The sequence below is a fragment of the Falco punctatus genome (genome assembly GCF_963210335.1).
Source record: "Falco punctatus genome assembly, chromosome: 5".
In the NCBI taxonomy this organism is placed as follows: Eukaryota; Metazoa; Chordata; class Aves; order Falconiformes; family Falconidae; genus Falco; species Falco punctatus.
In genome coordinates, this window is record NC_137584.1 from 28,286,700 (window position 1) to 28,311,854 (window position 25,155).

Here is a 25,155-nt window from a genome sequence, read left to right on the forward strand (position 1 = left end):
AATGCAGTGCAATACAGGTTAGCACTGCCAGGATAAGCAGAGGACCCAGAACCCACCGCCAGGACCTACCATATTCAGCAAGAGTTTATATTTTGGTGGCCTAAATAGATTATTAAACTACAGCCTGAGGCTTGTTTATAGCACTCAAGTTTTGAACACATTTACACAGAAATAGAAGTCCTCACCTGACACTAAAATAATCTGTAGTTCAATTACCTATAGAAATGCATTTGGTAAAACATCAATTCATTTCCAATTGCTTAATTAACTAGGTTGTTGATATAAGTTTCTTTGCCAAGGCGTAAACAGGTAATCTAGATTACACATTCACAGGAGGGTAGATCTGTTTTTACAAGGATGAAGTAACTAATTTAAAAGTTTGAAGTTTAATTTCACTCACTCTTTAAAGTTTTCACCTTATCAAAATAACTTTCTGTTAAGGAATTAAAAGACCGTAAGCTGCAGGATAACTTTGACCTCATATGAAACAGAATATGCAATTTATTTCACAACAAAAAGGTAGAAAGGCCTGGCTCATTTTTGATAAACAAAAACTGGGCATACCTGTATAAAAATATCAAATACGGTCAACTCTGGGAAGTGAAAGCGTACTTAAGCTAAAAGATAGCACCAGGACAAAACCAAACATGCATAAATTACATGGGAATATAATTAGGTTGAAAGCTAGATACCTAATTAGAGAAAGGAGTTCAGGAGCAGCTTTCTAATTGAAGCAACAAAGGTAAAACACTCACCGAGCTCAGGAATTTTACAAATGTATTAGTATATAAACATGTATAATACAAAAACATATAAAAAAAGTAGAAAAGTATTTTTAAAACTTATTTGAATGAACTTGTTCTTGGTTGATAAAGGATCAATAAGGAGCTCAATACAATATTGAACTATATTAAAGCATATTATTCGGGGGAGGTTAGCACCTCAAGTAAAAATTGTAGGTAATGAAGCAAGAACTTTATAACCTGTAGGAAGAGTCTGCATACTAAGCAAGAAAGCAGATTATCTGCTGACAGGAATCTTTTATTTTAAGGGTAGCCATAATAAAAAGAAACTTACAAAGACAGATATTAATTTCTGAGAGTTGACACCACTTTGAGCACCAACAATTGATAGCTTGCAAAAAGGCACAATAGGAAGGATATAAGAAGTAAGTTTTAATATGTTGACTTGATTCACTTAACATGCAATGAACACAGCAAAAATACTAAACCATGTTAACATCATGCAGTCAACACGCAGTATAGAGGAGGAGGCTGGCGTGAACTACTTCGGTTATGTAATTATATTTAACAAGAAATGAAACTTGCTGTAACTCAGCTGAAAGATTTTTTTTTTCATTTACTACATTAACATTTGCTGATCCCCATTACATGTTTTTTTAAGTTACCTAACAATTTGTTCTTCTTGAAATAATAACATGAGAATCAAGGAACAAATTTAAAGTATTAATATGAAGTTAATGGTATTTAAGAATACTTTTAGAACAAGACAATGACTATTTTAATTGATGCAGCAAATGCAGTAAAATTATATCATCCATATTTCTCCAAAAGCACACAATACTCGCTGGTGTTACAAAATGCAGCCAGATTTCTCTAACACCAGCTGGGAAATGAAGTATCAACAGCATAGACAGCTTCTCTTTATTTTTACGTCAAAAGCTAATGCAGCAAAAATTGCAAAAAGTTTCAAGCATCTTAAGAGCAATTAATTTTAAGGAAAACTGCTTACCTGAAAGAAGAATCCATCATAGGTTTACATTTATTTCTACTGACTTTGTTCAGATTACTAGCAAGGTTATGTGGTAAAAAGCTAGGAAGTCCTACCAGGCAATCAATAGATGCATGTCCAGAAGTCCTGGTACTAACAGATTTGGTTAGTTCCATTTATTTGCAATAATTTTACTACATGTTTTTCTACAGAAACAGGATTTTGGTACATAGGATGTGATGCCTTTACTGAGCCAAAACAAAGACAGAAGTGTCTGCAAGTTTGCCAATACAACACATCAATGCAAACTACAGACTATGAGGCACCAACCTATGCAAGGAGTTCTCCTGTGTCTTCTGCACTTCCTAGTGACCTGCTCCACAGCACACTTCTATGAGCTTAGGTGCTCTGTCAACATGTGGAGCAGTTTAAAGTGTTACCCTCTAGCCACTAGTTTACATTCCTGTGGTACAAGTTACTACAACCACACAAGACAGGTAGAATGGAATGTGCAATGAGTCCTCAATCCCATTCGAAGGTTGCAGATGAAGTGGTTGCAGATGACACCACCAGTTGGGAAGTGCTCCCTGTTAGTCCACGGGTGGGGATGGTAACGTCTAGATGGTAGGAGGAGACAAGCATCTACATGCGAGAATGCTTTCAACTGCTCCAGCAACAGTTGGTGGTCCGCAGGATAAGCAGAGAACAGGTAATGGGCACTGGAATTAGTGAAAGCCATCTGTCTGAAGCGTTCCAACCAACTCCATGGCAACTCCGCTTTTTATGTGTGGTAATAATTACATTAGACACACACAATTTTGTAAGTCTGATATACTCCTATTTAAAAGGATATGAAAAGGGTGAAAATATAATATTCAGTACCCTGACCATTAAAATAATTGGATTAAATTTTAAAAGTAACAAGCTTTGGGAACTTTTGATTTTAGTTCAGGCCAAGCAATCTCTCTTGTTAAGGTATGATCAACTGGATTTTCTTCTGTATGTATTTGGTCTCTTCCAATAAAAGAAAAAAAATGTTTTATGGGTTACAAGCCATAGCGTTACAGCTAGTACACCTTTTACTACACCTTCAGATCGAAATCCATCTTTAATACCTCTCTACATGAATGAAAGCAAGAAAAATGAAACTACTTGATAAGTGTTTTTCAACTTGTTACACATGAATGTTTTCTACTTGCTGCAAGAAAACATACAAAAACAACAGAAGAATTTGAGAATGTTCATGAAACCTTGCTGGAACTTTTAAGTCTCATCAGTCTTTTAACAACAAAGCACATACTTTGTCCTTATCAGGATGTGTTTAAGCATAGTAGTTGCTTCGAAGGAAACATGCATGAACTGTTTTAATTTAAAGATGGCTTTTTACCACATAAGCTTGGTAGGAAGCTCCAATTTAATCTGCTTTTATCCACAAGATCCAGACTGGAAACCATGGAGAAAACCTGCCTTAAAAAAAATAAGCATTTATCTTTTTGAACAGGGAACTATACTGTTGATGAATGAACTCCAGATACAGCTCAGAAGTTATGCCTGTAAATGAACAGTGCAAACCAAGCTTTTCATGCAATGATACGTAAGCATCAGCACTGCAAGAGTCATACATCTTACATTTGGAGAAGGATCCGTTTGTTCATATTTTGTGTCTTCCTTCCCATTTGCTTCAGACTGTTGCAGTTGGTATGATCTGCCTTCAATGAAAGTAATATAGTCTTTGTAAGAGCATAACGGGCCTGCCAGGATACCCATGAAATTACAGTTGTAACTTAAATACTCCAGTAGACTTGGCATGCGTCTGTAATTCAAAGACAAGCAACTTGTGAGATGGAATGTGTAGTTCTACAGAAGTTCCACAACAGGAAAAGTCATACTCCATGTTATTGCTTACTCTAGCCACAGTAAAAACCCACATGTAGAAATGCAGTTTGTGTGTCTTCAGTAACCTGTTTGAAACATTCTACACATAGAATTTCTTTCCAGTTCATAATGAGCATTTTCAGACAGATCTCTCTAACTCTGGTGACTCTCTCCTTGCCCAGTAGAGGTGTCTTGACTTGAGAATGAGCTTGGGGAAGGAGAAGGAAGGGTGTTTCCCTAAGCATTTGTTCAACTGATTGCATTTTCTTTTTCCCTCCCCTCAATAACTGAATCAGTGAACAGAAGTTTGTGTTAACTGGCGATAATTTCAGTTAAGGAAAATGCCTCAAGTCAAGACTGTTTTGCCCAGGACAACATACTGTTTTCAAGTCTCTTGAATAAAGAAAGGGTAAGTTAAATACTGAAAAACAGAAGTAACAAAAAGTGTTCCTTCACCAGCTCCTTTATATGTGTACTTGACATTAACTAGTCTCCTATCTGATATGGCATAGAATTTGCACAGACTGCACAGAATTAAGAATTTTTTTCTTAAATAAGTATATAATCTACTTCTAGTGATATTTTCCAGGAGAATAGATGTATTAAGCAAGCTACAAATACAAAAAGTATGGATCTGTTTTACATGAGTTTGTAAACTCTCCATCTTGAATGTGACCTGTAGCAATTCCACAGAGCATTAACAAATCACACAACCCATCAGCTTCTGAACCCCACTCCCAAAACTAGACTCAGAGATATCTGAAAGCCTACCTTACAGCCAAGCACCTCTGTGACGGAGTCAAATCTTCATTTTTCCGAAACATTCCTAGGGAAGAGGGCAGGAAAAAAGAAAAATAAAGAAAAGCAAAACCCATATACATTATTCAGCAGTTTCTTTACTCAGTAGAGCAAGCCTTATGCTGCAACGTAACTTCTTAAGCCCTCAAGTAATTCCAGAGGTATTATGTCACACAAAGTTTTGCTGGAGTTAGAACAAACAGTTCCTACTGTTGACAAAATTACAAACTCTCATATTCTCAGTTATATCCAACAGTGCCTAAACCTGAGATCACATGGATTTCAAGAACAATAAGATTTCAAAGTCTGCAGGTTTTAAAACCCTTTATTCCCAGTCCTGGAAACTGGACAAGCCCCTTTTGACATTGCAGTAACCAGGGTCATTACACTCGCCATTGCACTTTTGATGTACAGTATAAACACAGTCCAAGATAGATTTAAGCAATTAAAGACTTAAGGCAGACCTCAAGAGCACCTTCATGCACCAAGTAAACATTGTAAACAAGGTCCAGTGAAGCAGGCACAACAGTAAAGGGTGCTCAAGTCTTTTTAACGAGCACTAACAAGAAGCCCTAAGCCCTGCTAGCAGAAGGGGGCAGGCCAAGTCTAAGTTCAGCAGCAAGACTGAATTTACCTCCTTGCCATTCACCTCACTTTCCAAAATGCTGGTGGCCCACCCCTGAAAAATAGGCTTCAAAATTTGAATTCCCATAAAAAAAACAAGCAAAAAAACAACAAAAAACCCCACACCAAAAAAAAAAAAGTAAAAAATGTGACCTTCAGCACTTGAAATTATTATAAAATACATTAATTCAGGGGCACAGAAGAAGCAAAGCTCCTTCTTTATACCAGCCAGCACTGCTTGCCAAAATGACTGCTTCAGCTCCTTCTGCAGCCTGTCTACTAGTTCAGACGTTAGCACATGCATCCATTCCCAGCTACTCACCCTGCAAGTTTTCTTTGCCATTGCAAGCACTAAAAAAAATTATTTTTATGAGCACAGCTTCCTAAACATTATGAAGTTTATGGAATCCCACTTCAATTATGTTCCACCCTAGGAGTGCCTAAACCCAACAGCCAATTTCTAACCAAGTTTGATGAACAAATATCATGGAAGAGTAGCAGTAATACAGATTTGAAATCCCAATGTGCTTTATGAAAATAGGTGATTCTATAGAAGATCCTCCCCCACTCACGGCAAAGCTGCCTTCAACCCCACCCCTTGATGCCAGTAAATCCACAGAGGGGGGATCTCTTATATTTGATCCAAGCATAAGGAAAGATTTAACTGGAGCCAAGTTTTTTAGATATCAAAATCAGTCAGGCTTAAGACAAAAAAGATTGAGGGGTGGAAGGGGAAGTAAAACTTCATTTAATTCTATGACTTATGGAAATACTTGTTATCTAAAGAAAAGGTAACTCTGTTGTCTTCGTGTGACTCCAGGAACTGCGACCTATACACGTACGACTCTAAAACTGTACTTCGAGTTTTCAACAGAGGGGTTAGCAACTTGCCATTGCCTCTCTTCCAACACTACCTGAAAAAATACCTTCCTCGGTCCTGATCCTTCACAGTGGAAAGTCACCCATTTTTGTACCCACTCAAGGCAAGAAACAGAAGGGCAAAGCATCGCCCCTAACTTCACGCAGGCACTTTCTCTTACCCATCATTAAGTTTTCACACCTTCTCCTTTGTGCTACAGCAAAGGTTTCTACACTGATAACTGTACAATAAAGTATGTGGGAGAAGCATTTTGAAAGGTCCTTTAACCTTTAAGGCCATAAGATTACAGTTGTCAGGTAATAAATCTTTGAATTTAACACAAACTTAAACAGAAGTTTAACACAAAGACTCCTACAGGTAGAAGCAGATCATACAACATGACTAGTGTAGGGAAATAGCCCATACAGACCCTTCAGTCTCTCACAGCGTACACAATGCAAACTGACTGGAACAGGAGCCTCCTTCACTGTTTACATTCTGTATCAGTATTTTGCCCTTAAGTGAGAAAGAGGAAGCAGTCACCAAGTGTGTCCAAATGAACTTGCATAAAGCCTGACTAAACCACTTAAATACAAGTAGTTAGTCAAATGAAAGATTTCACATTATTTGTGTGATATGAAAAAGGAGGAAAAAACCTCAAACCTGAAATAGAAGAATCTAATCACTGAAATACGACCTATACTTTTGGAAGGGTGTGGTGAAAATTTATTGAATTGATTACTGCTTATGAAAAAGTCTTTGTCGTTAATTCGGGATCGTTTAACTTAGACAAGTGAGCTCAGGGAGCTCAAGGACAACTTTAATGAGCAGGTGGTGTTTGTCTTGAGTCCCCCAAACAAGCAAGATATGAGCAGGAACATCCAGACAATAAATATTATGTGCAGCTATGTCATGATGGTAACTCCACCACACTCAGGTATCCGGCCAACACGCCTGGTGTGTGTGAACCTTATGAACCATAAGATAGTGCATGCCTGCACTTAGCCTAAACGTAAAAGTTTACATACGCTAGATGTGTAAACTATTTTTGTTTTTCACCGAGTATAATGATAGGCAAACTCCGGGACTAGGTCAGAAGCCTCACCTACTGCACTGCGCAGGAATTTTCCCAGTTACCAAGAGACTTCTGGCACCGGCTGCAATGGGGCTTCCCAGCTGAAGCGTGGGCCTGGATGATGTTAATGTGGTAACCGGCGATGTATCCTTTTCTTAGTCTCCATAACACTTCACAGTAACGATTCCATGCTTCGCTCCTATTGCTCTTTTATCATATTGCGCATAACAACTAGTACTGTTTCCTTTTATCATGTTGCATGCTATTTTTTCCTTTATTATAGTGTAATATAATAAATGGCATTTATTCTTATATTTGATTTGGAATTCATTTTTGCTTCGTATCCAGTCTATCAGCAAAACAGGTAAGGAAGAAAGAACTGACTTATTTCAAATGAGTTCAAGTTGCATACATACATACATACATGAGAAGTCACTTCAGGCCTAAATAACCTGATGAGGAGTATACTTGCCGTCTCAAAAATACCACATACATGTAAGCCTCCATAATTTTTCATCCCCCTATCTCACTAAGATTTCCCTCCAGCCAGCAGCTTCTCTGAGGCCAGTTCAGTGGCTTTCCCTGTTTGGTTTTTTTCTTTTTTAATGTCTTCTCGGTGCCTTGAAGGCCCATTTATCATCTTTGCATAGAATGAAAGAACAAGGAAACCACTGATCTCTGCCTGTCATACTCCTGAAAGGTTTCAGGAAACTACTGTTAACATTTTAAAATTCATAAAAAATACATATGGAAAAGGTGCTCTTACATTGATGCTTATCTAATATGAGAGATGAATTAATATATATACATTCAGTATTTCCCAAACAGTGTATCTGCCCATGGGAACAGAGGCCTCATAAATCATAGCTGTTCCCTACACCTGCTACACATTGGAGATGAAGACACCTCATTTCAACAGCACGCCACCACTAGGGAACTCACAAAGTTTCGCAACCTTTCTCTAGGGATTAGGAGAATTGTTTTCTCCTGTCCTAAAGCAGGAGAATACTGCAAGGGCTGCAGCTTTTAGTTGCTACTAAATCACACAGTGGTGATCAGAGAAAATGGGTTTTATCAAACCTCCGTTAAAGAGGTGAAATCATTTGGTCACTTGGCAACTGTAACTAAGTTTTCTCATCTGTGAGGTAGGAAATGCTCCTACGTTCCGTCCTCAGTAAAAGACCTTTGTAAATCATCAGCAAAAATATTTAACCCTCGTGGTCTAGATCATGAGGAAGTTGCATCTTTTCATTCCTCCTCAAGAGAACACATCCTAATGGCAACAAAATCAACATCCTCAGGTACATACAAATACCTTGCCATATAGGCTTTATTAAAGTATATTATGACTACTACCACGCTCTCACTACAGTAATCCAATGTTTACAATTGGATCATAGCACCACCCTAGCTTTGCGGTTAATCTGCTTGAACATACCCATCTTTGTATTTGCATGAAATCTGGCTACTCAGTAACTCATTAATAATGCTTAGATGAAGATTACATTAATAATACTTAAACATAAAGATCATATCACAGGCTCTGTTGTAATTACAGTAAATTTTAATTTCAAGTTCTGAAATGGATCACCAGCTGAGCCCAAATGCATGCTGTTATTAAAATAGTTTAAGACCTGAAGAAGATCGACAGACAATAATGTTTTTTGTTGTTACTAGCACATTGGCAGCAGCAAAAGCAAACAGACACAAAGGCCAGCTGAGTAAAACCGCAAAGAAACTACAACAAGCAAGAAAAATCAGAAGTCTTGATATCCAGAGAGTTGTGAAAGCAAACGTAGGCCCAGAACACCACCTGAAGACTTAGGAGGGGTGACATACAACATAGTCCCTTTAAACACTCATGACATGTACTGTAACCAAAGTGAATTTGTAACTGATACTGAAACAATAACGACCATGCGGTCACTAACACAAGAGGGAGCACTTTTAAAATACATAAATAAATAAAAACACAGATCGAGAGACAATTGGAAGGACAGCATTAAAAGAAACTCCTAGACTTAAGAAGAAAGCATCAAGTTACCAAAAAAAAATACACACCCACACACTACCATACCATGGCAGTTTCCCTGATATAATTAAACAGACAAATTAGAAAACAACATACTTTGTTAAACAGCTAGAATTTTTTGCTGTAATACCTGCATTTATAAAGTGGAACTGGATCACGATAACCTACCAAAAATCCTTAAAAGTATTTAGTTCTACATACATAAGCACACATTTCTGTCTCGAGAGCTGTTCAGTTTTTTCTTGCTTATACTTTCACAACAGCAACATCCAAATACACTTTTTAAAAGACATAATGATAGCAATAATAAAAGACCTATCTGAAGTCAGAAAAGCACTTTGATAGTTTACAAGACCTTTATTTTCAAAAACATAACATTCTTTACTGACCGCCTCTCACTACAATAAAAAACTCCACTTAATCACAACAGTAAATGGTCCAAAACCACGGTATGCTCCTTTTTACCGTGGTGACACATTGTGACAATCAACAGTTCAGCCTGGTAATCCTGGTCTGGTTTTACAGGTATCTATTTAAAAAAAAATTGAAATATCTCATCTACTGTACAGAAATACATGCACAGTTCAATGTACTCCCACATTTCCACCCTTTAAGCCAGAGCAGACCAACACTGAAGTTGTCTGCAAGCCTTTTGGAAAGATGTAGTGTCCTTCTGCTGAATATGGGAATTATTTTCCTTTGAGAAAAGGAAAAGGCAAAGAATATAGTTAATTGAAAATGAAGAAGAAATGTTTATATCAACTAAATCAAGAAATATTATTCAGTACTTCTGATACTATTACACTGTTCAAGCACAGCTAACAAAACCATTACTACTAACATAATAGCAGGTACTACAGTTTGGATGGGACTGTTCATTAGCTCCAAACCAACAAGAAATTTACTTTATAAGGAAAAACAAGGCAAGCAAGTGTTGTCCAAAAAACCTCCCAACCGTATGGCATAGTACCACAATGTCAGGAGCCAAGCAGCAATAGATAATTAAGACCACAGCAACTAATACAGTGTTTGCACGTAAGTTTCTCCAACATCACTTCTGCTTATTTTTCCTCATCTCCTTCCCATTTTTCATGTGTTTCATCTATCCATCGAAATAGCTCTCCTCTCAAGTGCCATATTGGACAGGGGCTATACTTTCATTATTTCTGCAGAGGAAGATAGGCTCTAATAGTCTATTCTGAAATCTTACAGCTTTATAATAGTACAACAGCAGTATGAGGAAAAATAGCGTAAAATAATCCAGCCCTTGTCCTAATAGCCTGCTGTTGGATCAAACTAAAAGAGACTGAAAACACTGATGTAAGACTAGTCTTTAACTGTATTTCACCATTATATCATTCAAACTAAAAGGTGGAGGTAACAAAAATAAAAATATCAAATCATTCAAGTTCCATATTCACTGTACTCTACCTCCTTTGAGTTCTCACAGTAAATGTAGTGCCTTACCAGATCAGCATCAATGTCTACTCTATTGCTTTTAAGGGAGAGTACCAAGACACACAGGAGGAAATAATAAGGGGGGGGGGGGGGGGGGGCGAGTGGGGAAGCCAGTAGCATTCCATGAAAAGCACATTTAAAAATTAGCAAGACAGAGCTAAAACCCAAGGCATAGGGGATGGGAGAAGGGTACACACAGGAACAAAGAGTTATTTTTTTGTAGTCAGAAAGGCTGTGAAATAAGCCCCTAGCTAACAGAACAAAAAGAGAGTGTTATGGTTCTCGTTTCTTAGCTGTATTCACACATTTTTATGGGCAAGTGCAACATAGTAATATAACAAAAATAATTTGGAAGAATTAGATTTCATGTTTGGTAGATTGGTGTTACATTTAGAATATGACTTTTTTTCCTTCAAAGTTTTATGTATTATTTAATTTAAATCACAGCAGACAAATAAGATTGGAAGAAGCTGTGAGAAATTTTTTTTTTTCCTTTTAAATATCAAGTCTAATGTTCCCTAGCTTTGCTGGCTGCATCTCTTGGAGATTTAAAAATAAATACATTGAGAGCTCCAGAACTTTAATGGGTTATGAATATAAACAATTGAAGAGGCTCTTTAAGACTCATTAAGTACTATAATTAAAAACAAACTGCCAAAGCGCATACAGATTAGCGAAGTTAGATTTGAATACAGGTCTTTCTTGTAGAGATCCCTCATCTCCTACAGAATTGCAGGAAAACAAGTGAGGCTCTCTACAGCTGAGTGGGTCATAAGCAAAAAAGGGAGACCACCACATGAACTCATTGCAGAGATACAGAGTTAGAGTTAATCAGTGACAGTATCTCTCTTCCTCTCCCCTGCTTAACTTTTAGCACCTTCTAACTACAATTGCAAAGGCTTCTCTACTTGCCACCCTCTAACTAGAAATTTCTTGTCCAAGTACAATCCTCCATTTTATAGCCCTTCTAAACTGCACCTGTAGAAAGCTCCTTGCTTCTAGAATAACTCCAATGCTCCCTTCCTTCTACAAAATACGCTAGTTTTAAAGTTGATGGAAAAAAGGTACTCCAGAATGTAGCATCTAAAGTAAAAAAAAAAATATTCTCCCTTAACTCTGTAATTAGCCTGATTTTTGCATATTTTGCATATTATGCATAATTGCATAAATAAATATCTTGTCATGAAGAATTAATATAGACACAAGCATTCTCCAAATCATGTAAAAACACTTCTGCCTTTAGAATATACATGTGTGATGCCAAAGATAATCCACAACAAATACAAAGCAAATCTTAACATTCTGCCTACTCATTTTTGGCAGTGCTCAACTGAATAACAAGAAACTGTAAGGCGGCAACAACTATCAAGGGCTTAAGTTCAAAAAGTAAATCAGAGCACACCAAAGGCATACTCCAAATTCACTCAGGTGTAAATTTTTGATCCATGCAGCCTTCTAAAAAGTCAGTATTATACCGCAATCATATTAATCCTATGCAACTTGCATTGAATTTTCCTGCTTGAAAAAAAAAGCCCACAGTAAGTTATAGAAGTAGTTGTTATTTATTTATAGTATTCCGTATTACTGTTCAACTTGGAACCAAACATACCCACTCAGCTAGACAGACTCTTTAATATGCAGCACAAGTGAGCAGCCTTTGTGATTACTTCCAGTTCTCTCCAGGACCTTCAAATACAACACAGAAACAAGCTAAACACAACAAACAGGCTGTCAGGAAAAGATCAAGTCCAGAAGACTTGCTTTTACTGCAAAACCAGTGTAACTACAACTAGAGTCTTGAAGCTTACCACAATCTTCCAATACACCAACACCTTTCTTTCAGCTGTTTATTTTCATTACCTCTCCTTGGATGTACTGGTAAATATGAGGGGGGGGGATAAAGTAATTGGTGTTTAACATAACCAAGCTGATGTGACTGGAGACTCTGAATGCCTTTGCATAATGGTTTTCAATATTATCTCCTCCCCAGTCTGTCCCTCCCACTGGGGAGGATGGACCTTTGTACAGTGAAAAAAAGCCCACTGACAGAGGGCTAGTTTTCACTAATTTCTCATGATGGATCCCTTTTAGGTAGTCAATGGTTAAAAATAATTGCTTTAGTACAATCTCAGTTTCCCCTGTACATGTTTTCTTAACATTTCCTGACACCAGACTAGCAGTTGCTCTCGAATTCACATTGGTCATGTCAGCTTTTTAAAGTCATCTTCACAGTATGCTCCCAGCAACAATGATCATCCGACTCAAGTAAAATACTCTGCTAAATCACAAATGCAGCCAGAAAGAAAGTTTTCCAATATATTATCAGCTAATCCCGACAGGCTGACAGACTCTAGAGGATCTCTGATATGAGGTCAACAAGGAACAAAACTTCAGAATTGATACTCAGAATTCAGCGATACCTACAAGAAATTCAGACACAAAATAAGCTGGGCTTATAAGGAAAATACAAATTATCTGAATTGATTTAAGTAGGAGAAAAATCTAGTTCAGTTTGTGATGAAAGTTAAGAACAGAGCTGACTAAATGAAACAGTTGTTTCAAGATTACCAGGAACAATCACATGCTTGTGCCATACCACAGCTCCAGTATTTGTGTATGACGTCAACAAATAGAAAATAGCTCTTTCCCCTAGCAAAGTAGTAGTAAGAGGAAGCTTTTATCTTTGATACTAGAATTATTACTTCCTTATAACACGCTGTTTCCTCTGACTTGTGTGTTCCGTACTCTAATTGATAATAGCTTACAAGACTAATACTTCTGAATATATTTTCTCTGGGAGTTAGATACCAACTTCTTTGACTAGATACACCCAGCATTATTTTTCATTCACACAACAGTTCTTACAGAAAGGTGGTTTCCTGACTCTTTGTATTCATGGATGTTGTTGACTACAGGCTTCTCTAGACAGTGTAACTTCATGAGAATGCAAAAAACCAAAACACCAACAGCAGTAAAGCTAAGATGCTTATGAGACAAAACCATATTGAACTCCATACATAATGTTACTAAAGAAATTTCAGAAAAACAGGTGTCTTATCCAGGTGTCCAGGGCTACACTCCCAAATCTTCAACTGACAGCTGTAGCTCCAAGTGATTCAAGCTAACTGGCTAGGTTTATTGGACGATATTTTAAATCTTAAAATCAAACCTACTCCTTTGCATTTAAAGGTAACTAAAAATCTAGATACACGAACCATGAAAAGCAACATTAGGATCAATTCTTGTCACAGCTAGGGCCCACTTATCTGATGGATAAATCTGACAAGAGAAAAGACAGAATCATAATTAAATAATCTCCCTGTTCACACTGGTATGTTAGCAATGTCATTATGACAATAAACAAAATGAAACCTGTACAAAGGTTTTATAAAAATCAGGATATGTGGCACAAATTAGAAGGAGATTAACAGCGTTTTTTAAAAAAAGAGGTGCTCAACAACTGAAGTTACATGTACTTTTTCTACCAATCTTTCAGCAACTGTGATCTCTGAATTTGGAAATTATTTAGCTAACTCTTGGGATCAATACTCCAGCCCCCCAAAAATGTCAGTGGTCTTTAGTCACTGGCCTCAGAAGTGTCATTCATCTTCTATTAAGTAGTATCGTCTGCACAATGTGAGCATTTTCAGAGCTTTTGTAGTGTCTGAGCAACATTTCTTGGTACTTCCATTAGTAAGGATCAAAAGAAGCAGCTGAGACAAAACCACATTTTGCCCTAGAACACAAACTGGACTGAAGTAACTCATAGACTCATGACTAACTTAATCCTTAAGTTTCTTTTGTATGGAAAATTAAACACAGTTTAAAGAAATCTTACCATCATGAATCTCAAATGCCAAACTAGTGATCTTCTGTGTAATTATCATCATTGGACTGTTACAAAAAAGGAAGAAAGAATAATTTAGAAAAAAGTTCAGGATTTTCTTTCATATGTAAATAACATCAGGCAAAGTTTATACTAATAGTCCAAATTAGTTACTCGCAACTGGAAGATTTTCAATGCAAGGACAAAGCAATTAGTTTTTGGAGCTCAAACCATTACAGAGTTTTCAGTGCAAAAGAATTTAATCCTTAGACACAGTATTTGAGAACCCATGCCTTTTATTGCTGCCTTAGGTTCCATAAACATGGCCAGTGTTTCACATTTATTTTCTACAACATAGTTTGTTTTTTTTTACAGTGGGAAGAGTGAAGAAAAAAAGGGCAGTAACAGCAATTATATGCATTGTAAATTAAGGCAGCAGTAAGCAAAAATAAAAAATATACCAAAGTTGAACAGTACTATGCATGCAGACCACTTCCACTGTTTCGACTAACACCTGGTCCTATGCTTAATTTTTCCATCTAGTATTATTATTTGCTTCAAGTAAATATAGCTGGCAAAAGAGAAACCCAGAGTAATTATGCTGGCTCCAACAGAGTTTAGTTTGTTTTGAATTTTGTGCACTTGAGCAGATCCTAAACTGTCCAATAGAGATCTTCCCCTGCTAAGAAAGTCAGGTTTATACCGAGAAATCATTCCATCTTTGTAGCATCTAAGCGTTTTTTGACTGACATAAATCCCAGCACTGCTAACTGGGGGGAAGGAGAAAACAGAGAAGAGCATGAAATAGGTTACCAGAATTTAGAAATTTAACTTGGAAATCAGATCTCATAAATGTATCATGGATTGTATTTACCTAGTATTCATCTAGTAATATCTGAGCTGGAGATAAACTCCCCCCCACCCCCCAACCAACAAAAACACTACAACAAAGTAATCATACTGTAGGATGGGCACATAGTTTTATTCAAGTCTTTTGATTGCACTGGGCCTTTTTATGACACATTTAAGTTGGCACAGAAAAACAACCCAACAGTCATCAAGTCCTTCATTGACAGGGCTATGCCAGTATTTTGCCAAATGGCTCGGTCTGTCAAATTAGGTTTTTTTTAAGGTTAAGTTTACTTCAAAGCACACAGTATTTCCAGTCCTCAAAATGCAACCAGGGATAAAGGTTTTTCTACTGTATAGCCGTGTGCCAAAATCCTGATATTGAAGCTAGAGTGACAGGCAAAGGTCAGCAAGGAAGAAACCTAAACAAGAACAGGCAGTCTGGGAAATCTCTCCTGTCTCTTTCTAGCATTTGACCTGCAGACCTGCCTGGTGCTGACAGAAATCCCCAACTGATTCTCATCATAATGGGTTTTTCTTGTGTAAGTGGGTATGTGACAGCATGGATCCTGCCTGGCGGAAGGACGGAGGCCAGGAGGAGCTCAGTCAGACATTTATTCTAGCAGATACATCTGTCATTACTATCAGAGCAGACCCTGCTACTTCTTTCCTTCTCAAGTGGCTATTTGGCTGAGTAGCAACAATCTAGAGACTAAAAGAGGAAGAGTCCTTCCTGGAACAGTGAGGCTGTGAACCAGGATTTTAAACGATCCCTTGTAGGTGCTGGCAGAAAGGCAAAGGAGGTGCTGGAAGGCTCACTGGCAGCTGGGATCTGTTAATACTGAAGCCAGGACCACACAGCTCTCTACAAGCATTTGCACCTCCAGCATGAGGTCTCCTCAGCTTTCTCCACTGTCAGTACATTGCTACCTTTTTTCAAAGCTTTTGCAGATTCTCTGGGCTTGGCCACCTCAGATAGGCATGGTATTCTAGGAGAAATATCTAGGTAAACAGACATTCAAAGCTTTTTTGTGGCTAACCACTATATGAATCCATGCCAACACCTTTGGAAGAACTTGCTGGTACTGAGATTCAACAGCTAGTTAGGCAGCTTTTGTTATTTTCTTGAGCTTACTCTCTTCCCCTAGAACTTGAGAAAATTGACAGAAGATAGCCCAATTCTTTTTTCTGCTCCTGTTTTGGAAGTAACCTCTGTCTCATGACTCAAGGGAGCTGACAGAGTATACGCCAGACATTTAATACAATATGCATACATCAAACTGGTGCATGAAAGGATGGTTTAAATCAGGCAGCTCAAATGTACAGAGTTGGATCTAGGCTTCAGTACAGTTCTATCCAGGGCACAGGTCTCCTAAGTCTTTGGACACGTTAAGACCTAGCAGGAATTTCTGAGCTAACACCAAACCAAGACAGTCACAAAGACAGCTGCTATCTGAAGGCAGTAGTTGCGTTTGAGCAGTGGTGTTCTCAAGTTCTACTAACAGTTTGGAAAGCAGCAAACAACAAGTGCAATTACACTGCTTTCAGAGTCAGCTCAGAGCTTCGATCACTGCCAAGGTTGTATGCTTTGGCCCTACAGTGAACTGGAGGGGACAGCATTTGGGTTACAGGTCCACTTTTAATGGTGAAATCTAATTCAACATCAGTAAACCTAATTTTAAAGTGCCTTTATGCGTATGTCTGTGTTGCAAGCTCTCATTACAGCCAGTGGAGATCTAGTCAATGGAGTCAGGGGCGTCCAGCAAGCGACCCAGTTCACATCAAGGTAGATACTTAGTGGTGGGTCAGCTGAAATGCTCTACTGTCCAGACCAATCAGATCTCTGCTGACTACACTTGGAACTTAGATATCTGGCTGAAGGCAGACGCTTGGATGTAGGCAAACATGTAGAAAGATGTCTCAGAAGGTAAGACCCAGCTAAAAATGACAGAAATTATGAACTTAACCATAAAGGCTTTTGGCTTCAGCCTGCAAGTTCCTGAACTACATGCCTGTTACCAATGAAGACTGCGAAGCAGTAAGGCTAACAAGAACGACTCTGCAACACAACACAGGTAACACAAAACTACAAAGACCCACTGCCATTCATAGTATTCCTGAAAAGTATTTAATGCATTTTTTATTTTAAATCAGATGGGGAGCATTTGCTAGTCTCTCTTTTCCAAAATACACACCCTCCTTTAAATCTACAGCACATCACAGTAGCAAACTTCTTTATACAAAATGCTGTACTTCACTTCTGTGTCTGCAGTATAAAGAACAGTCACTAATATAGTTTATTTTTACTTTACCTATTTAATTCTGTTTTACTGCTGTACAGCTCAAGTCAAATATAGGTTTAAGTTCATTACGTAAAATGAGAGCACATACAGACAAAATGTCTTGTGTCCAAGGGCTGCGTGATGACTACACCATACAGATGCCTTTCTCCTTACCTTTCTCTTTCTGGAACACCTAACATAAAACCAAAACAGAAAGAAGCTAAAAGCTAAATACCATAAAATATTCCAATTTTCCTCACATTGTGGTATCAGACTGTGCCAGGCATGCAAATACATCAGATACAACTCAACTTTCATCATGTTATCATGCATGGTAACATAAGTTTTAGAGGAAGAAAGAGAAGTAAAAAAAATTTCCACAGCCACCAAATCCTTTATGCCCTTCAGACAGGCACAGAAAGCAACAGACAATGCATTTGTGGTTCTAACAAGACAACTGTTCCCAAAATTCTCAGTTTGCATGATTAAAGCATAGGTACATATGTATTTCTATGTGTGCCAATACACACATATAGAGCTTTCTCCCAAAGTTCAGAAGACTGACACACTTAACCTGGAAAAAGAACCATAATAGACAGTGTCCCTTAGGAGGACAAGACGGAAAGATTGATTTTCTCCTTACCCAGAAAAATCAGCAGAATACTGTCCATAATCAAAGATATAGACTCTAGTAATTTGGCACACAGTGAGGTATCCCAAAGCAAAAACAAAGCAATACCTGGAAAGAAAATGGGGAGAGAAAAAAAAGAAAGCTTTTTAATTAAAAACCATAAACATTTCTCCATTGAATAAACTACCTTAAGTAGAGTCTAGTCTCCAGCTCTTTCTAGTGACTATTAGATAACTGGAATGTGCAACTCACCTCCATTCTGACTGGGGTTTCTTTGGCAGTATTTATTTTCTATGCAAGCACATAGACTTTTTTTTTTTTTTTTAAAGTGTGCAGTACTAACTTACAAATTCTGTTGTCATTAGCCAAAACATTTATTCACGTAAGTAAAGCATTTGATTTATAATTTCAAGCACCACTGTAAAAACTGGAAGTCCTATAAAGCGTAAATTAATCTGTTAAGCTTTTTTTTTTAGTTCAAGTTAATTTTTGTCTATATGAGTATAGAAGTTTAGCAAATTATACATCAGTTTCCACTGCATGTGCTTCTATACATTCAAAATTCAGCACCACAAATCCCACTACTGTTGTCTTCAAAGTAACTGGAAAAAGCAGTTACTTTGTAAATACACAGATTAAAACATGACTGTAAAAGGAACAGGATGCCTTTATGCCTCCTGTTAAAGCGGATCTTCAGCAAATATAAGAAAAACACAGATAAGAACCACCTTACGTAAGTATTATACATTTAATTTCATATATCATCTTTTCAGATCAGGGTTGGGATTACCCCTCCTGCCTTCTTAATATGTACAACAATTGAACAGTAAGAACTGATTTGCCAGTACGCTGCACGAAATGTGCCAGATACTCTTTGCAGTCGAAAAGGATTGTGAATGCCAGCAGGAACTTTCTTTTAGGACTAATCTTTCAGGAATTCATGTATAAACTTCACAGTCGTGAAGATTTCCATATGATAACTTCAGAAACATTCATGGTAATGAAATCAAGTACCTGTTTCATGTTCACAAGACCAACATGCAACCCCTACAGCAGGCCATATTACACATTCAAAGTCCAGTTAGAATGAAAATATTCATACATCAAACGGAAAATTATGACTAGGACTGGGTTTAGGTGAAATAGTGAGGGACTCTATAGGAAGACTTTGGAACATGCTTTTACTTTCCTTTCCAAATAGACATTTTTGCAAAAAAGTTTTAACATAATAAATTCTAAAGTCTTAGAAATTATTCTTCAATCTAAAAGTTGTCACACAGGACACATGCAGTTTAACCTTTAATTAAAATTGTGTTAGAGATAAACAATTTAATATTTTAAAACATCTAGCTTCCAAATTACAGATTACCTTATATAATAGTAGCTACATTAAACCACACTTGTTTCTTTTTTTGAAGAAAGGTTTAGGGTGCCTGTTTTAGCAATAGTTTACTTTCCATTTTGATAAATATTAAAAATCCAGAAACAGTATTATATTGGGTGGGTAACTGGTACAAAAGTGTTTATAACAAGCATCCAACAAAATTACAGAATAATTTGATCTAATTATGAGCCAGTTATTTCAGCAAGTAAAACAATTCAACACAATTAAGTAGCATGTAGTGGACTGCAGATATCAGAAATAAGATATAATGTAGAACTTTTTTTTTTTTAAATTTGGAATTAAAATTTTCCTAAGGTATTTTAAGAAAAACTAACCCACCCACACCAAAAAATCACCCAGGTTTCACACAAGTGAGTGTGAAACTGACTCATACTTTCTCATACTGAAATCAGTCCCAGTTCTTCCATTCACTAAAAATTCTGTAAGCTTTTCAGCTTTACCAGCCTCTTGATTTATATACTAAACAGCATCAGATTAAAAGTAACTTGTTATGTGTACAGATACCTACACATACTCACCCACAGATACCATAAAAAAAAAAAGCCAAGAAAAAATTAAATATTGTAGGTTTAAAAGAATCTTAATTTTATCCCCGCTGGCAAGATCATGTATTTATAAACAACAGTCTATTCACAATATATTGCAATAGGTCTAGAACAAACAGAATTACAGAAGTAATGCTAACTACAGCTTTTATACCTTAAAATGCTATCCATAGCAGCAATATATACTTTGTCAGGACAAGAAACACAGTTTATACATTAGTGGATTAAGTGTACACACTCAGATGGAAGAAAACAGACACCAGTTTCTACCTTATACAGTTTAAGTCATGAAACATTTACACTGTTTTTAAACAGGGCTTTACAAAACTTCCTTCTGCAAGCAGAAAAGCTACACTGGCAAGTACAGCTAAAGAAAAACTAACAAATAACCCAAATGAAGAAAAGCACTGAGAATTCAGGACACCTTAGGAATTTACATAGTCATTACAATACAGTCCTGCAGCCTACTATGAACATGAAACCACAAATTCCCATTTCTTTCAAAAAACAGGTCATTATTCTTGATACCTTTTAAAGGGTTTGCATTCAAGTTCAAGATATATCCAGTGATTTTACTTCTTGCATATCTTCCACATGCTGCACTCAAGAGGTTTGGGATTTCCTCATGAGCACTTCCTCAGTTATTCTCCACGCATTCAAGTGATTCATAAAAATGACATTCCTCTTAAGATTAACTGCAGTGATAGTCAATCTTACCCCAGTTCTATGTACATGAGGAAACTGGGAAAAAGATTACGTGGGTCTGAATACCAAACTGGGGAGATGCACAGTCAATTTCTGGGTGAATTTAGATTTTTTTAAAGATGACAGCTCTAGTACCTCTCAGTCACACACAGACGCAAGTGCTCTGTACTTCTGCAAATCAAACACAGGTGTTCCATGAAAAGTGAAAGATTGTATTTATAGCTAATACAAGTAGTTTAAACCACTTTGTAGCATCCTGCACTTAGGAACACGGACTGAGGCTGCAATGCTACCTGAATATTCCACAGTGAAACATGTAGAGCAGTTTAAAGGTTACATCACTTGCAGGTTCCTGTGGTTTAAGTGCCTTCCAACTTCTGTGAAAAGTCCAGTTAGAAAGAACAGCAACAGAAAGAGCACAAACCTTTCTTGCCTTTGTGTTTATGGAGCATATGGGTTTGGTATCTGCTGACCAAATTGTCAGCCACCTGGGACTTCCACATACCCTCTGAAATAGATGTTAGCCATCATAACTGAAATGGTAGGATTTCTTGCAACATTCAGTTAATATCCACGCTGAAGTCACAGTGCAGAAACGGAAGGGGCAGGGGGAAGACGCTTAACAGTCTTGCTGAGATTCCAGATTCCATTTTACAATCTAAAACAAAAGCTGTCTTCCCACAGAGCAATGAAACTTGCTGCTACACTGCGTTCACCAAACACAACTATGAATTTTAACTCTCAGCTATGTCAGCTCCAAGTCACATACAGCTTGGAAGACAACAGTTTTTTAACTGATGAGGAACACACAGGAACTTGCAACCCAAACAATGCTTTTCACCTTCCAAGTGCATCTCTGCATATTAGCCATGCCACATGACATCCCTTGTTGTTGAGAAATGTCATTTAGCCGGGGAAAATACAGCAACATGTTCTCCTTAAAGGAGATTTAAAAGGTTTATGACAGCTTGCATCATTCCTGTTGTTTCTCCTGCAGGTTTGTGGTGTCATTTGCAGATTTGTAAAAATCCAGCTTTACTTCAAAAATTTTAAAACATATCTGACAATGCTTGGAAAACTTTCTAAAGTACTCTTACCACATTTCCTACCCTCTTCAAAGACTCATTCACCAAAAACACCCCTTAGATCAGAAAATTGAGTAAGGTTTTGCAGAGCTCAACCACATGAAGTTTTACCCAACTACAATGAAATTAATCATAGGGTGTACCTGAATGCAACAGTTCTACCCAAGACTAAATTTTCCCTTCCTGTAGAAAAGTAGTTGGTCTTAAACAGGGGTCCTCAAACTACGGCCTGCGGGCTGGATACGGCCCCCCAGGGCCCTCAATCCGGCCCCCGGTATTTACAGACCCCCCCCGCCGGGGGTTAGGGGGGGGAACCAAGCAGCCGCAGATGACTGCCTGCCACTGCATCTGTGCGCCGGCCCCCTGGTTAAAACGTTTGAGGACCCCTGGTCTTAAAGGTCAATGTTACTCTATACCTGCTACTCTGAATAATGTTGTTGTGAGCAGAACGACAGAAGTCATTCACACTGGACATGAACAACCAGAAACAAGTCACAAAGTTGTTATTATTACAAATAAATTTAAGATAAACTGACCTGCCATGAATACTGTATTATATACAATAAAAAAACAAAGACATTCATTTAGAATATGTTTATCTATCAACAGATGCACCGAAGTCAGATGTGTCTGAGAGACACTGCAGTACTGAAGTAGCAGAAAGCAGAACAGATTGTCTGATAAGGCTAACTTCTGATTTAAAGTTTAAAAACTAAAGAGATTCTAAGCAAATAGTGGATAACCTATTATACAGGAGAGCTTTTCTTAAACAAGTCTGCCATATTATGCTTTAGTTCTTTATTATTTTAAACTTCCCAGAGCAGTAAAAATAATATTTAATATGTTCTATCCACAAAATTCTATCATTCCTTTAAAAAGAAGTATATCGACTAATCAAAAGTTTCCTGAAGGTATAGTCTAACATCTCATACATAAAATATAATGTATAACATGCTATACACATATATGTCATACTAATGTATGAATATAAAAATTAAATAGATTATATTTATACAAATGCATATTATAATAATGCAATTATATGAATTATATTAAGATAATTACAAATAATGGTATAAAATTATCTTATATAATATATTGATATATTAGTATATTAATATATATAAAAATAAAATATATTGAAAATACTAAATCAGCATCCTCTCCAAGCAGTACTCTACAGAAGGGTGCTCATCAAAAGAACTTCTGTTTAATTTATTAAAAAAAAAAAATAAATAAACGCAAACAACAGATTTTAGGGCTTTTTATCTGCATATGTAGTGATAGGACATAGGGTAATGGCTTTAAGCTGAAAGAGGGTACATTTAGGCTGGACATTAGGAAGAAATTCTTCACTGTGAGGGTGGTGAGATGTTGGCACAGGTTGCCCGGAGAAGCTGTGGATGCCCCATCCCTGGAAGTGTCCAAGGCCAGGCTGGATGGGGCTCTGAGCAACCTGGTCTGGTGGAAGGTGTCCCTGTCCATGGCAGGGGGTTGGAACTAGGTGATCTTCAAGATCCCTTCTAATTTAAACCTTTCTATGATTATAAGAACAACTGTAAGTTCATTTTAGAACCTTGTATCCGCTGACAGGCAAGCCAGGCTGCACAGGGGCCCAGGCTAACCATAACATCAGCTGACTGTATTTGCATAATGAGGTGGGAGTTGCATTTTTGTTCATTTTACACTTGTGGGGGACTCCACATCTTAGCTATAAAATATTTGGTCAAGTACCCACCACGCCTATCTCTGCACAAAATGTGGCACAAATAGAACTGTGCCCTTGACAAAAGAACACTTTGGGAGGTGTCAGAACAGCTTCTGTTATTTTAGGCTCTTCCCATGCAGCGGAGGTCGACAGCACAGTATGCTATTGTGCTGGGAAAGAGTTAAATAAACCAATCAACCCGGGGCACTTTTTCACCAGCTAGTTGGCACATACTGTGGATGTAGCCTTGAAATAAGGGTTTCCTATCCAGTCAAGATCCACTCCTTCCATTATGTTCAGATTTTATTTTTTTAAAAATGTGTAATTATTCAGTTTCAAAAGGCAGACCTGTCCACCGCGTAACGTTATACTGCTTTGAATAGCCTCTGTGTTTTCCCATGCCCTGTGCTGAAAGCTACTGTCTGGGCTTGCTTGTTTGTTTTTCCTACTGTTTCTGTCAACATAAAAAACAAACTAAAAAAAAAAATATTATTAAAGTCTCTGGGGTCAAAACTGAATTCTTATCAAAATGCAGCTATAGTAATTGTTTAAATTCTAATAAGCATAGTTAGTTTTCATTGTTCACAAGAAGAAATTCAAGTCTATGCAGTTAGAAAGCCGCACAAAGCCACTGGACACAAGGCTTCATGAGCTCAACTGCACCCAGAACCAGCTGCAATGGTTTTGCTAGTTTTGTTTATTACAGATTCTCTGCAAGCATTATCACTTGCCTAATGCATTTTGATGTTTTGCTACATAGTGGCAACATAATGGCCTCCTAAAGTGAATCCTGAACCAAGCCAAATTAAATGATTATTCCATTTGTAACTACAGGCCATATTCCAAATGCAACATTAATGTATGACCAATACAACACAGGTATTCTTGTCAAAAATGCATACTAAAAAGGTTGGTAATTTCCACATACTCCCTAAGTTTACATTCTCTGACTTTCCAACCTCTCACCATGCTCCCTCCCAGTCTGTAATGTCTCAAGGATGAGATCAGTTTCAGGCTCTCCTACAAGGGAAAAACAATCGACAATGAAGTGGGTTAGGATGTGTTGGTGCTTTCATTTCTTCCCTGGGATGGAAGAAACATGTTGTGTACTTCATTCTTCCCATAAATCTCCAACGGAACATGGAACCAGGAAAGGTGAGAATAGAAAAACTGATTTGATCCCTTACCAAACTCAAAGCTGAGAGCTGAAGCTGACCCCGTCCAAAATCTTAACGTTAAGCTGAGGTGAGACATGAGAGGTCACCTAAATTCTCCCTCACTTTAAAAACCATAGTGTCATTTCAACCCCTATTTCTGCAATCTCTTGGAAGTGTGACAGCAAACAACACAGATAAGAGAACCAGACCTGACCTTTATCTTTTCAAAAGTTGACAGTAGTTCATAGCACTTAAAAACATGCACAAATAAGAAAGCCTAACAGCTTCACAACACAAAATACGTAAAGGCAGAACTCCCTGATACTGCAATCAGCCTTACAAAGCCCAGATAAAGGAAGGAAATTCTTGACACATCTTCTGACAAAGATGAGTACTCATAACTAGAAATACAACGGCTGCTAAGTTCCACAAACACTTCTATGCTGGCGCTGTGAATTTACATCTGTTCATCCATTTTTTCTATGCAATTTTCTATGTAATATTTCCACA

The 25,155-nt window shown here is 37.4% G+C and overlaps 1 protein-coding gene across 3 annotated transcripts in view; it reads right to left on the bottom strand.

The window, feature by feature from the left end:
- The window catches only part of MBOAT2 (membrane bound glycerophospholipid O-acyltransferase 2), a 184,674-nt gene that overhangs the window by 21,459 nt on the left and 138,060 nt on the right, over positions 1-25,155 (bottom strand). For all 3 annotated transcript variants that reach the window (XM_080387861.1, XM_080387860.1, XM_080387862.1), the window contains 4 exons: positions 18,053-18,148; positions 14,291-14,346; positions 4,378-4,432; positions 3,361-3,544 (listed from right to left, as the gene is read on the bottom strand). In XM_080387861.1, coding sequence (XP_080243987.1) covers positions 3,361-3,544; positions 4,378-4,432; positions 14,291-14,346; positions 18,053-18,148 — 391 coding nt within the window. The remainder of the gene's footprint in view (positions 1-3,360; positions 3,545-4,377; positions 4,433-14,290; positions 14,347-18,052; positions 18,149-25,155) is intronic.